This window comes from Phyllobates terribilis, unplaced genomic scaffold (genome assembly GCF_046119375.1).
Source record: "Phyllobates terribilis strain yellow unplaced genomic scaffold, ASM4611937v1 Scaffold_8__6_contigs__length_399053987, whole genome shotgun sequence".
In the NCBI taxonomy this organism is placed as follows: domain Eukaryota; kingdom Metazoa; phylum Chordata; class Amphibia; order Anura; family Dendrobatidae; genus Phyllobates; species Phyllobates terribilis.
In genome coordinates this window covers 176,796,639-176,811,884 of record NW_027362768.1, presented here as the reverse complement: position 1 = coordinate 176,811,884, position 15,246 = coordinate 176,796,639, and the positions used below count along the sequence as shown (strand labels likewise).

Below are 15,246 nucleotides of genomic sequence, written 5' to 3'. Positions count from 1 at the left end.
AAGCAGTCGGTGACCGCTCTGAGCTGGGGCCAGGTTGAACAGGGCGGTAGTTGCCTCTTTTAATAACTACCTGCCTGTTAGTTTTTTGGCCCATAGTAAAAAAATAAATAAAATGGTCCTGGATAACTCCTTTAAACTGCAACTAGGCAGGAAAATTGTTACATTGATGATGATATCCGATCTAAGGGCAGCATAGCGGAGAGCTTGAAGAGACAAGCAGAATGATATATAGTTTGGAGGAAAGAAATTCAGTACATGGCTGGATTCACACAAAGGTTAAACATACCACACTCTGATCGGATTTACCAGCCCAACAAAGGAGCTCTTGCCCTGAGCCAATGCCTCATATATACCTATGCATACTGTGATTGATAGAGAGATTATATATATATATATATATATATATATATATATATATATATATATATACACATATATATACACATTGCAATCTGAGCAAGGTGCGTGTTTCACAGTTGCATGAGACCGGTCTAACCTGCATTTTCTTTATTTAAATCCTTACTAAATCTGATCTTAGAAGTCCAGTAGGCGGTCCAACTTTTTATTCTTCAAGTGACTCCACCCACTGGACTCATAAGCTCAGAACCAGCTCGTGAATTTAAGTGAATAAAATAAAAGTTATTCTGAAGCTTTCCCCACAAAGCTAAACATTAATCTGCTCAGCTCCACCTGCCCTAGGTTTGACACCATGTTAAATGTGACAGCTATCCTCTAAGAATAATGATATAGTAATCTCTATTTGAGCTGTAATTGTGGTCTTTAGTAGTTGTCAAGTGAGAAGAAATAGACAGATATAGCTTTATAATGGTTTAATATAATATTTACTAGTGTTACAGAAGAGGATGGCTGAAGGACTTGTATTTGTTTGTGATTTTTGACATTTTGGTGGTCTTCACGGAGGTGTATATCTTGTAGTTTATGGGCAGCAAGGCGAAACACAACGCTGTTGTCTTCTTAAAAAGCAGAGGGGGCATTAGGCACAATACGAGCTTGAACCCTGTGCACCCCCTGTAGTTACAGCTTTGGGGCCTCAGGAGAGAGCAAAACATAGATGATGCACCAATACTAAAAGTAATAGTCTGCAATCTCCAACATGCTGAGAGTTGTTGTAGACCGCTGTCCTAATGCGATAAACACAAATCCCTGAATACACTTTTCTGACCGTAAACAAAGTGATTGTCTTAAGACACAAAACTGTAGACTTGTTCCAATGCTGATACCAATTTTACCATGTTTTACATGGGTTGTATAAATGAATGTATTTTTCAAGAACAATTGTGTGTTGGTAGAAAATTGGAATGGTCCTGGTGGGGACTTCTTCTACACCTAGAGAAAGATGATTTCACAGATGCCTTTCTTGAGTGTAATATTAGGTTTAAGTAGTGGATTTCTGAAGATAGGATGCCGATTTATTCTGATTGCTGTATTTGGAGTCATGAAATATTTTTTTCTCATAATATGGGGTAATTCAAGCTTATCAACCATGTAATATTGCAGAGCTGGATATGTTTAGAGTATTAACGCCAATGTATATTTATCGTCAAAGTTTACAAAAAAAATCTTCTGTATCAGTAAAGTTTACGTTAGAAGAGAAGGGCTTAGGGGTATGGTGCTGAGGGATGGATAGTGGACACTTAAAATTTATTACACCATATCCCTAGAAATAGATATAACTGCAACATTACTAAGATAGGGTAATGATGTTCATACCTCTGCAATACAGACCTCCAGCATGTCGGAAGTCTAGAGGGTGATTTACAGACAAGATCCATTGAGGTGGCCTATGGGGATGGGAAGCTGTTATTAGGCAATGGTCCACATTCATTGTGCTACCTGAAAGTTCAGCCCTTGCCGAAATTATGTATTTGGAAATCTAAAGCTGAAAGCTTCTCTTAGAAGAGGCTCTTCAGACCACACAAAACCTATTGATTTAGAATCTTTCTCCAAATACTAGGGATGTACAGCTATGTACCTATTTTGTATTTACTTTGAGGTTGATATTACCTGTTACCACTTTGGTATTAATTTACAGGGGGCAGAGGGGGTACTAACAACCATGGTTGGACGAGAAGACCCTAGCCAATTGTGGGAAATGGCAGATGTCTTTTGGGCCATAGTCAACAGTTTATTATTTTTCAGTGAAAAGTTCAGCATAACAAACATGAACGTGATCCAGCAGCCATGTTGGTAGTCCATGGACTCCGGACCAGAGCAATGCAAACCTCCTACTTATGGCATTCAGGTTGCATTTTCTGATAAGCAGGCTCCTGCATAGTTATGCCCGCATTGTGCCTCAATGTAATGCCATAGCTGGGCCTACTAATCAGAAGATGAGCCAGGAATGCCACAGGGTCCTGCAAATCTATTTCTGAGTTCTTAAGCTTCACATAAATATCTAACATTTTGGAATAATCTCCAATCATTAAACTCTGTAAAATAAAACAAAAAAAAAAGCACAAGTTGCTTTATATAATCTTTTAAGGGGGGTAGCATGGCAAGGGAGCAAAGAGTCCATAGCACTGATGGACAACTCAATATTTAATAGATGCAGGGAGACAATTTATCATTCTTACATTATATACCATCCTGAATACAGCGAAATATACAAGATAGCAACACCCCAAGATCCTGATCCATTATTGTAAATCCACATCCAGCCCTGCAATGCCATGGACTGCATTTGTCTCCTTGATTTGGAGACCGTCCCCCAGTTGTGGCAATATATAATAATATCCAAAAGCAAAATAAAATGCGGTAAAACAACAAATTCATTTTTAATCGAGATCCGGATTTAGGTTTTCAAATCAATTACATATCAACTACATAGAGCTAATATGTAACATGTCACATTGCAACAAAAACTCATTGATTAAAGGGGAATTACACTTGGTCATAAAAGAATTGCCACATGCTCAGGAATTCAGTGGCAATCCTACTCATGATGTCATCTTCTGAGGAGTAAATATGATCTACCTTATTAAAGGAGATGTCCGATCACAATATATTGATGACCTAGATTAGCTCCTATTTCTTGAAGAGATTTGTTCTGTAGTACCAGGCAGCAGCTGCTACACATTAAATGGAGCTGCACATTGCATCTCTGTTCAATGTGAATATCCATCCGCTGCCAGAACATATAGCAGCTGATCGGTCGGGGTGCTGAACCCACATCCATTGGATATTGATGACACGTCCCAAAGATCTTGCTAATGGTCAACCCCCTTTTAAGTAGAATATTTCATGATAGTATGTTACTTATCTGCAGGCTAGAAAATGAAAGGTTTGCTTCTCTACCTCCAATAAGGGGAAAAAAAAAGGAGTACAACACAAACGCTCTTCCTCCAAAAATCTGTAAAATATGTTATTCCTTTGTGTTTGGGCAGTATATAAGGAAATCCATATTCATAAAATATATTTTTAATACAGACACATACCACGGACAAGAGCTGTCACTTGTGTTTAAGTTAACGGTTTCAACTCCAGAGGATTTTATTTGAAATCCACCTTATAAATAATTCAATAAATTATCAGAATAAATAAAACACTAAAGGAGGGGAACTTAAGACGGCGATATTTACTGCTACACGAAGAGTGCAAATGTTCATTCTCAAAAGGATTTCCATGTCAACAACATTCGCCCTAACACATGAGATAAATGGAAATATTGAGGTTTGTAGAGAAAACCAGGAAAGGTCCTTCATGTTCATGGATGGATGTTTTACTGCACAGGAGATAAGGGGGAGATATGTAGATTAGTATAACGCTTTCTGTCCTTGATTCTCAAATTCTGACCAGGCGTCATTCAGCTCCATAAAGATCATCTTTGCATATTGCTCGTAGGGCTGCCCAGTGGCCTGCAAAATAAACACAAAGTCATTAAAGGGAAACTCCTGCAGACACATTTATGCATGTGCACCACCCCTTTACATAGCTACAGTGTAAAAATATTCTTACCTTGTTCTTTTTCTAACTTGTGATTAGACTAGACAAACTGATAGTGCTCTGTCCGTAGAGATTGCTGGAAACTACATGTCCCAACATGCCGTGAAGAGGCGTCACATAGGGACAAAGATATCACAATGCAGAAACATATCCCGATGCAGAAAAATGTAACTCAACACCTAACGATAAATATTCAATGGCATTTGTTCTGTTATGGGTTAAGAGTTAAAGGGGTTGTCTGGTCAGAACATCTAATCTGATAGGTCATCAATATCACATCAGTGAGGGTCTGACACCAATCACCTTACCAATAAGCGGATATTTGTTCTGGTGGCAGCCAAATATTAAGACTTTGAGCTCCATTCATTAACACTGGAACTGTGCACCCCAGTCTTAGTGAAGACACCCCTGGAGTAATTTGCACCTAACTAAGAGGCACAATTGGGGGAATCTTACAACTGCCTTGCACCTCTCCCAGAAAAATTAGTCCACTCAGGGACTAGAGTACAATGCTGGTGTCATTTTTGCACTAAATTGGTGTAAATTTTTAGGTATTTGCCGGGCAGGCTTTGCAGTGCCACCACTTATCCATGCGTAGCGGGCAGAAACTGGCGTAATTATGTAAAAAAAATAATCACAAAATACTTGTTCTACAAACATTTTTCGACATTTCAAGGTGTTTTATGCTAGAAACTGGCGAAAACACCTTGATATGTGGAAACTGGAGAAAGGTGGAGGTAAATCAGCGCTACCACACCTGTGTGCTTTGAAACATGTTGATATTTAGCATTTACATCTTTAGGGTCTCCTACCGAGTCTTATGGCTGGCGGATTTACCTCCACCTATCTCCAGTTTCCACATATCACCAGGTGTTCTTCGAAACGCGTTGATAAATAAAAAATTCCCATTTACATCTTTACGGTCTCCTACTGAATCTTATACCTTTGGAAGCGCGGATTTACCTCCACCTTTCTCCAGGTTCCATATGTTATACCATTTGTGGATCTGCAGCAGCCAAGTTTTTCAAGCTAACACAAGGGTTGTGACTTTCACAACCTTTTCAGGTGAGCATTTTTCTCTGCCTATGTTCCTCATTTTAACCCAGATAAAAACTGGAAAGATAATGAGCGCAATATGGTCTTATTACATTTGAAAACACCTTGATGAATTAAGTCCTTTGAATTGCAAAGCACAGCTCCATTTAATGTGTAGCAGATGCTGCCAGATACTGCGGAACAGCTCCAAACAGAAAGAATGCCGCAGTACCCTGCGGTGACCGCTACACATTGAATGGAGCACAGTGCAGCTGTATTCAAACCATTAATCTCTGGCTGCCACTGGAACAAATAAGAGCTGATGCTGATCGTGGGGGTGCTCTGTCATTGTGTCAGACCACCAGTAATCTGATATTGATGACCTATCCTTGTTGTGTATAGGAATCACCATATTTTCCCTTTATGGGCGTGGGAGGGAAAGAAGAACTGAGCATCTTGAATTTTATAATGTCTGATCCTTTATCCCCGTGGAGCATACATGTCAAACTCTGGCCTGTGGGCCAAATCTGGCCCGCAGTGTGATTACATTTGGCCTGTGACACCAAAACCAACACCCCTATGTGGGGCCATTATTCTGTATGGAGGGCTATATGGCTCCCATTATACTGTATGGAAAGCTATGTGGGGCCATTATTCTGTATGGAGCACTATGTGGGGCCCATTATACTGTATGGAGGACTATGTGGAGCCATTATACTGTTTGGAGGACTATGTGAGGCCCATTATTCTGTATGAAGGACTGTGGGGACCATTATACTGTATACTGGTTGGCCCGCGACTTAGTCCAAGTTTTTCATTTTGACCCTCTGTGTGTTTGAGTTTAACATCCCTGCCGTGGAGGATAAGTTAGTGCCAGAAGGAATTGACAGCTGCTCGTCTCCCCCTTAAAATTTTCAGCCGACAGCAGTTGTTATACTAGGAGGACCTTAAAAATGACATATTGAGTTCCCGGGACCATGCACCAGACCAGAGCATATGTAGCTTTGTTACTCTAGATGCAGATTTTCAACACAAACGCTATTGATGGCCGTATCCAATTTCACTGAGTCACTGAGTGTTGGGAAGCTTCCCCTCATGCCCCCTCACCCTGGCATATGCCCTCACTTATGTGCCATCCCTCTGTCGGCTTTGTTTACCAACAGACCATCACAGAGATACAAATGTTATAGGTCACATTGTATGTAAAAGTGATTATGTCCACGACATGTCCTGACCATAAACCTGCCGCCACTGCTGAATAATTTATCTGTGGAGCTGAAGGTGGTAAAGTTGTCATCAAAGTCAATGTCAGTGTCACATTTCTGAGAAGGGAGGGGAGGTTGTACAGGTGACTCACCGGCTGGTCATCTGGAAGAGTCACTGAGCAGAGAATATACAAATTATAGGTTTTTACCTCTCCCCACACCCCCCCACCCCAAAAAAAAATGGAATAAAAAGCAATTGAAAATGATTCCAATAAAAATTAAAGCACGCACATAGCTCCATCAAAGGAAAAATAATAAAGTCATGGAACATAGAATATGGTGGCATAGATCCAATTATTCTTGTAAACGGTTCTGAATTTTTTTAAAAGCATTAAAATTTAATTATATCAGTTTGTTTGTTATCGCCGTAATCGTACTAACCTGGAGAATCATGTTGCCAGGTCATTTTTATTGTACAATGAACGCAGTAAGGGTATGTGCACACGATGCAGAAATGAAGCAGAAAATTTCTGCATCATTTCTGCATCTCCCTGGCAGAAAAAACGCACTCAGATTGTGCATGCGTTTTTCCTGCAGAATACATGCGGATCCACATGCGGATTCACATGCGTTTCCGCATGCAGATTGACAAGCGCTTTCCAGGCGATAGCATCACTTGGAAAGTGCTTGACAACTAGGTCACACTATATAAATCCATGCAACCAGCATGGATTTATATAGTGTGACCCGAGAGAATGGTTAAAATAAAAAATAAAATGTATACTTTACCCTCCGATGGCCCGCGCTGTCCTGCTCACTCCGTTCTCCCTCGCCGGCAACTTTGAATTGAAAGACCTGCTGACGTCAGCGTCACGTGACCCGTCACATGACTCTGACGTCAGCGCAGGTCCTTCAACTCACTGCAAAGTGCCGGGAACCAAGCAGGAGCGCAGTGGGGCCGACAGAAGGTAAGAATACATCTATTTTTTATTTTATTCTTTTTTTTTACAGCTTTTTTAATGGTACCTGGGTGTGGATGTGACTCTCCTCTCATCCAGACCCGGGTACCATCTGCACATTAGAACGCGCCAATAGCGCAAGTACAAATGCAGTCTTGCGGAATTGGCGCGTTCTAATGCAAGTCAATGGCGGCGAAAACGCCGCGTTTCCGCAAAATTAATTGACATGCTGCGGATTTTTGAGCGTAGCGTTTACGCTGCGGAAAAATCCGCATCATGGGCACAGCACATGCTGATTTCAATTGGGGAACATTGCTGCCCTTCTACCATGAGTTTTTAATGCGTTTCCGCGGCGTATACGCAACTGCGGAAACGCATTAAAAACGCATCGTGTGAACTCAGCCTAAAGATAAAACAAAAAAAAAAAATGAAGGAATTTCTTTTTTTTATCACATCTCCCCACTTAAAATTTGTTTCCTGCTTTCCAGTATATTATATGGTAAAGTGAATGGTGTCATTTAAAAGTTCAAGTTCTCTCGCAAAAAAACAAGCTTCCCTACAACTATGTACAAGGAAAAAATAGTTATGACTCTTGGAAGAAGGGGAGGAAAACATTACGAGAGAAGCCGGCACTTACTTTGTCTGGGTGAACCACTAACACAGCTTTCCGGTATACTTTTTTAACTTGTTCCGGTGTGACCAGATCCGCCATGCCGATCGGTTTCCACTTGGTTTCCCCTGCCCAAAGAACAGTGTGCATGGTGGAGAGCAACGCTCTGATGTTTCGCTCTTTACCTTCAATCCAGTCTAAGATCTGCAATAGAAAATGCAAGTTTGTATCACCATGATCAAGGAATATGGCATCCCTGTCCCATCAGAGGCCTACATAGAAATCATTGGGCCCCATAGCAGAAGTTCTAATTGGGTAAAACAAAAACCACAAAAAAAAAGATTATTATTCATTGGGGGGGTCACAGAGGAGCATATCTCAAGACTTTGCAGCCTTTACAAAAGTAATTTTCCTCCTACGGAAGACCATAGATTGCCCTTTCATTGCCCCTATAAAAGTATGATGCCAACTAAAGTGCCACACAAACACTGTATGATACCACCACAGTACCCTCCATATGCAAAATATGATGACCCTATGGAACCCACCAACTCCCCCGGAAAAGTATGGTGACCTCTACACAGTATGATCCCCCAACTGTGACCCCCACACAGCCCTCTATGCAGTAAAATGGGCCTACATACAGTGTAATGGACCCACACCTCACCACTGTATAATGGACCCCACACAAATCTTCACACTGTACAATTGCTTTCATACAGTATAATTCCCCCACATAATCCTCCATAAAGGTATAAAGGCTCCCACATAACCCTCCAAATATTAGAATAACTCCCACATAGCATAATGCACTCCCCATAGTCCTCCATACAGTATTATGGCCATCACAATGTACTCACGGATTTAAAAAAAAAAAAAAAAAAAAAAAAACCTCCCCTTTCCTCCTCGTTCCTCCGCTGCTCAAGTCTCAGCAGCGTGTGGTCTGAAGCGCAGAGGGCGCCATGTAGTGACGTCATCACGCCCGCTGCGCGGAGACGTCAGACGCCGAGAAAGAATGATGGAGGAGGAAGCATCAGCTGACGCTCAGTCTTTCATCATTACTTTCAACTGTATCGGCATGCAGGATGCTGATACAGTTGAACCTGATGACGGGCGAGGAAGGCCTGATGCCGGCGCTGGAATCGGGTCACCCCATTTCACGGGCCCCATATTAGCTTTGTGGCCTGCCACCATCGGTGCTACGCCACTGCATCCCACTAAGGGTGCTTTCACATTGCGATCTGTGTCCTACGTCCTAAAGCTCCCTGCAAAACGGGGTCTGGACGTATGCTGTAACGGGGGCCATAGACCGCAATGGTCATAGCAGAGCGAACGTGCGCTCTGTCGTGCACTTTTTTCGGGAGTGTACGCCCACAGAAGGCGGACACTCAGACATAGGCTGCTGCATTGACGTATGCCCTGACAGGGACACAGAATGCAATGTGAAAGCACCCTAAAGACACACGGAACCGCAGCTCATTACTCTGAAAAGGAGCTGGGCAGGCCAGGCCCAACTGATGCAGAACCTGTTTAGATATTCACAAAAATGCCACATCTGGAAACATTAGGTATAAACTGTGTTTATGGATAAATATATGGAAACAATGAATGTGGAATAAAATAAGAAAAGATTCAAAAAAGAACATCGGGAACTAAAAGAATGTGAAAAGGTGCTAGAAAATCACTTCTGTTATTAGCACATTAATACAGGAATTCATGCTCAGAACTCAAAGTGATTGTCCAATAAAAACAAGTGATCAACACCCACAGAATAGGTGATAACTTATAGATCTTAGGGGTCTGAACGCTCCGCTGAGACAGACAACGATCAACAGAACAGGGCACTTTTATTCCTGTTACAATGAAGGGGCAGTGCACATGACTGTTCCTCCACTTATTTCCTATGGGGCTGCTGAGTGCTGCGCTCGGCTTTTTCTGGCAGCTCCAGCAGTCTGGCATATGCACTGGTGCTCCATTTTAATGTGGATAAAATTGCCCCACTGGGGATAAAAATTCCCTGTCCTGCCAATCAGTTTCGGTCCCAGTGGTCAGACCCCCACGATCAATAAGTTATCACCTATCCTGTGAGGACGACTTGCTTTCACCAGACAACCCTTTTAAATTTCCCAATACTTCTCACTCTCCCAATACTTTTTTTTTTAACTGCTTCAGGATTCAGAAACCAAGTAACAAGTTAATTCTTCAGGCGACTCCTGCTAGTAAATCGCCCGCCACTATAATGGAAAGTACAGAAATAGATGCCTGAATTTTCCTGAAGTGGCTCTGAATAGAAAAACTCGGTGGAGGAAAAAAGACATTGTGTGCACATACCCTTTATTGGAAAGTACCTAGTTTGGAGAGGTTTACGTCAAGATCAGCTTCAAAGAAGTAAAATGCAGTTTTTCCACCCAGTGTTTTTCAAAACCTCTTCGTTAAAAAAAAAACCTTGAAACTTCATATGAACAGAAAAGTGTATTTCCCAAATGGGAAGAGTTTTCCAAGCGGTCTTTGTATACAGTATGTGCACAATGAGGCCTTTTGCTTAGTTTTTTGAGCGGAAACTGAGCCAAAACGTTTTTTGAAGAGTTTTGCATTTTTTATTTTTTTTTAGGAGGATTTGGAGAGTTTTCACTACAAATTCTCTTCAAAAGCTCGATGTGCAGAAACTGTTGAGAAGGTTTTTGAGGAGGATCCACTCTGAAAAATTCCTCAAAAAACTGCGCGAACATAACCTTAGGGAATTTGGTCCTCAGATGGATGGGCTTCACAGGAGAACTAAGACGACAGCCATGGGGGCCTTCAGTGGGGTGATTGACAGCAGTATGTAAATGGTAAACAACAGGGATCAGAGCAAGGTGCTCAGCTCCTGAGCCGGATTTATACATGGGGGCCCAATATAGGATGTTAGATTACTTCCTATGTTGGAAAGGGGTTAAATAAAAAAAATTAAATAGCCTTTTAAAAGAATAATTAGTAAATAGATGGGGATTTCTTATTTCAGGACTACATTATCTGGACTCCCGAGGATACAAATGGTGCCGCTATCTCTCTGGAAGAATCTGAGAATTCTGGTGCATTTTCACTAGTAAATCTGCCCTACTCTTCTCACCTTTAATTTTTCAGGATCCATTTCTTTTGACATTTCTTCCTTCCTCATTTCAGCAATAGTTCTTGGTCCCTTCCTCTCCTTGTGTGCATTGAATCCTTGACCAGAGAGTAAATCTTCAAAGTTGTCGGCTGAAGCCTTCGGTTTCACATCTTAAATAACAAAAATACCTGAGTATAACAACTAGTATGCCTAGTAATAGCCTGTAAAGACAACACTAGGCAATAATTTTGTACAAGGTGGTGACAATGCACAATTGTATGAATACAACAACTATGTGACTACCTGATAACTGAAGTGCAACTCCAGGAGCCAAAATACTGCACATGTGAACAGTACATAGAGCTTTATCACTGTGTAATGATGTCCTGCAGCTTTCTAATCTACTTTGTGTTTCAATTTTAAACCATTTTCAATACTTGTTTACTATTAAATGAAAAGGCAAATCTTTTTTTTTTTACATCCAGATGCTGAAAAAAAATCCAGGCTCAATGCAGTACGTTTCAAAGCTGAAGGTTGCTACCTTTGTATCTAGACAATTTGTTTCTTTTTAGTTCCCTTTAGGCCATATTCACACATTCAGTATTTAAACACATGAAAAAATGGTACCAGTGTAATCAGTGTTTTGGATCAGTGTGTCATCCGTGTGTGTCCGTCATCAGTGCGTCATCGATATTTTCCTATTTATGAATTTTTCAATTCTTTATGGATAAAGAAATAAATTAAAAAGCTTCTCCTATACTTTGCAATGCTAAATACGGACAGCACAAAGATGCCACCCGTGTGCTGTACGTATTTTTCACTGACCCGTAGAGTTGCCTTGACCCTTGTCATCCGTCCTGCCGGAAAAAAAAAAAAGAACATGTCTCCATGTGTTTTTCACTAACACACGGTATATGAAAAACATGGACATACAGTTATATGAAAAAGTTTGGGCACCCCTATTAATCTTAAGCTTAATGTTTTGTAAAAATTGGTGTTTTTGCAACAGCTATTTCAGTTTGATATATGTAATAACTGTTGGACACAGTAATGTTTCTGCCTTGAAATGAGGTTTATTGTACTAACAGAAAATGTGCAATCTGCATTCAAGCAAAATTTGACAGGTGCATAAGTATGGGCACCCTTATCATTTTCTTGTTTTAAATACTCCTACCCACTTTTTACTGACGTACTAAAGCACTTTTTTTGGTTTTGTAACCTCATTGAGCTTTGAACTTCATAGCCAGGTGTATGCAATCATGAGAAAAGCTACTTAAAGTGGCCACTTGCAAGTTGTTCTCCTGTTTGAATCTCCTCTGAAGAGTGGCATCATGGGCTCCTCAAAACAACTGTCAAATGATCTGAAAACAAAGATTATTCAACATAGTTGTTCAGGGGAAGGATACCAAAAGCTGTCTCAGAGATTTCACTTGTCAGTTTCCACTGTGAGGAACATAGTAAGGAAATGGAAGAACACAGGGACAGTTCTTGTTAAGGCCAGAAGTGGCAGGCCAAGAAAAACATCAGAAAGGCAGAGAAGAAGAATGGTGAGATCAGTCAAGGACAATCCTCAGACCACCTCCAGAGAGCTGCAGCATCAACTTGCTGCAGATGGTGTCACTGTGCATCGGTCAACTATACAACGCACTGTGCACAAGGAGAAGCTGTATGGGAGAGTGATGCGAAAGAAGCCGTTTCTGCAAGAACGCCACAAACAGAGTCGGCTGAGGTATGCAAAAGCACATTTGGAGAAGCCAATTTCTTTTTGGAAGAAGGTCCTGTGGACTGATGAAACCAAGATTGAGTTGTTTGGTCATACAAAAAGGCGTTATGCATGTCAGCAAAAAAACACAGCATTCCAAGAAAAACACTTGCTACCCACAGTAAAATTTGGTGGAGGTTCTATCATGGTTTGGGGCTGTGTGGCCAATGCCGGCAACGGGAATCTTTTTAAAGTTGGGGGACGCATGGATTCCACTCAGTATCAGCAGATTCTTGACAATAATGTTCAAGAATCAGTGATAAAGTTGAAGTTACGCAGGGGATGGATCTTTCAGCAAGACAATGATCCAAAACACCGCTCTAAATCTACTCAGGCATTCATGCAGAGGAACAATTACAATGTTCTGGAATGGCCATCCCAGTCCCCAGACCTGAATATCATTGAACATCTGTGGGATCATTTGAAGAGGGCTGTCCATGCTCGGCGACCATCAAACTTAACTGAACTGGAATTGATTTGTAAAGAGGAATGGTCAAAAATACCTTCATCCAGGATCCAGGAACTCATTAAAAGCTACAGGAAGAGACTAGAGGCTGTTATTTTTGCAAAAGGAGGGTCTACTAAATATTAATGTCACTTTTCTGGTGAGGTGCCCATACTTATGCACCTGTCAAATTTTGTTTGAATGCAGATTGCACATTTTCTGTTAGTACAATGAACATCATTTCAAGGCAGAAACATTACTGTGTCCAACAGTTATTACATATATCAAACTGAAATAGCTGTTGCAAAAACACCAATTTTTAAAAAAACATTAAGCTTAAGATTAATAAGGGTGCCCAAACTTTTTCATATAACTGTATAAATAGCACCATTGATTATAATGGGTATGTGTTGTATCAGTGAAAAACAAATGCAACACGGACATCTGAATGAGATAAACAGGTTTGACTTCAGGCTAATACATTTCACCTGCAGTAATACATTGTAATAAGTAGGGCAGGAGAAAAAGGTGTCCTGCAGATATGTTTAGTTCACAGAGCATTGTCTAGACTGGATATAATTGTAGCAATCTTAGCTGTTAAGTCAGAGGCAGACTGCCGTATTTCTTCTGCGAGTATTGCATGGTAAACCTCGTACTGGTCGGCGCCTCTCCTGAACAGAGCGTGACAGCTGCATAGAAATACATCATGCTGTCATGCTTAGGTCAGGAGAGGTGCCGGCCAGTCCGTTCAGTGCGATGCGATCATCACACGAGTTATACAGAAGTCTGTCTCTGCCCTTAGTCTGTATAAGGCTACGTTCACAGGCAGTGTTTTGTAATGTTTTTTTCCTGCAGGCAAAACCACCTGTTCTCTTAGAAGTAAAAATGCTGCGTTCAAGACATATTTTTTTGCTGCTGCTTTTTTAGCTCTGTTTATGTGCATTACATGTGTGATTTGTCTACAGTAAAAGTTTAATAAAATTGGTTGTTTTTTTCACCAAAAACACTACAAAAAAGCAGAAAACCCTGTTTCCTGCATTTATTGCAGTGTTTTTGCACTCTCATTGCTTTGTATGGGTGAAAAAACACTTAAAAATGCAGAAAGCGCGTGTGGGCGTGGGTCTGCCTCTATAACCCGTGTGGGGGCGTGTCTGCTCCTTTTTACTTGTCTGTCAAAACGGCATACAAGCAGAACAGAGGGGCCGATCTACCCAATGAAAAAGAGCGAATGGCACATTACAGGGCATTAGAATCAGGACACGTTCTTGACATGTAGGACTGGTACGTGTGCCAATAGCAATACCTTTTTTGGGGGGTTTGAGGACCACAAGATCATGCTTTTCTTCAGGTTGTAGGATAGGTGTGCTTTAGATATGTAAAATAACCATAATTATTCTGTAAATCATCCTCACCAGAGCTGGCGGCACTCTTCCCCCGATCGTTCTGGCCACTGTTCACTGCAGAGAAGCTGATGTTGTAGTTGGGTCTGTTTTGCGGTGATGATTGCGGGACGTTTTGTTGAGGTTTGGAATGTGGCTGCCAAGAATATCCAGAATTCGGCTGCCAGCTGCCCCCTCCGTGCTGTGGAGATGGCTTCTGGGGTGATCCTACAGGAGGAAATCCCCCGCTGCTACCGGTTGGGGTTGTTGGCTTACTTGCAAATGCAGAACCACCTGGATCAAGACAGTTAACGTAAGAGGAGTCACAACAAGCAGAACCAATACATCATTACTGATAGCGTCTGATAACTTTATGTGACTATAATGTGAGTTATTGCTTGCCAGGAATCACCATTCTCAGTGCTGCTATTTTCTAAAGTTTATTTTAAATTAATCTTAATACTTCATTTCACCTTAATGCTAGGATTTGTCATATGCATGTCAGTATGCAGAGAATGTAGACTTTTGCAACAAATTTCCTTTTAATTTCTCCAATGCATCTAAAATAAAAAAAATTAAGCAATGCACAAATAGTCCTACTACCATTTTTGCGTATACAGATCCTATGCAGAACTATGTGTCTCCATGGTAACAGATTACAAGCCCTGTTTCATCTGATCCTGAAGTCATCTGTTATTCTCCCGCCAAGACTATTTGCAAAGTGGCCTTGTGTGTTTCTTTTGCTTCATTTTCATGTATTAGAACAATAAGAAAATTGGTTGCAAAAAATAAACATAGCT

At 41.0% G+C, this 15,246-nt stretch overlaps 1 protein-coding gene across 3 annotated transcripts in view; it reads right to left on the bottom strand.

The window, feature by feature from the left end:
* Positions 1–423: 423 nt before the first annotated feature.
* The window catches only part of DNAJC6 (DnaJ heat shock protein family (Hsp40) member C6), a 100,570-nt gene continuing 85,747 nt past the window's right edge, over positions 424–15,246 (bottom strand). For all 3 annotated transcript variants that reach the window (XM_073643827.1, XM_073643826.1, XM_073643825.1), the window contains 4 exons: positions 14,480–14,740; positions 10,882–11,030; positions 7,800–7,976; positions 424–3,875 (listed from right to left, as the gene is read on the bottom strand). In XM_073643827.1, the coding sequence (XP_073499928.1) occupies positions 3,774–3,875; positions 7,800–7,976; positions 10,882–11,030; positions 14,480–14,740 (689 nt within the window). In that variant the 3' untranslated portion in view covers positions 424–3,773. The remainder of the gene's footprint in view (positions 3,876–7,799; positions 7,977–10,881; positions 11,031–14,479; positions 14,741–15,246) is intronic.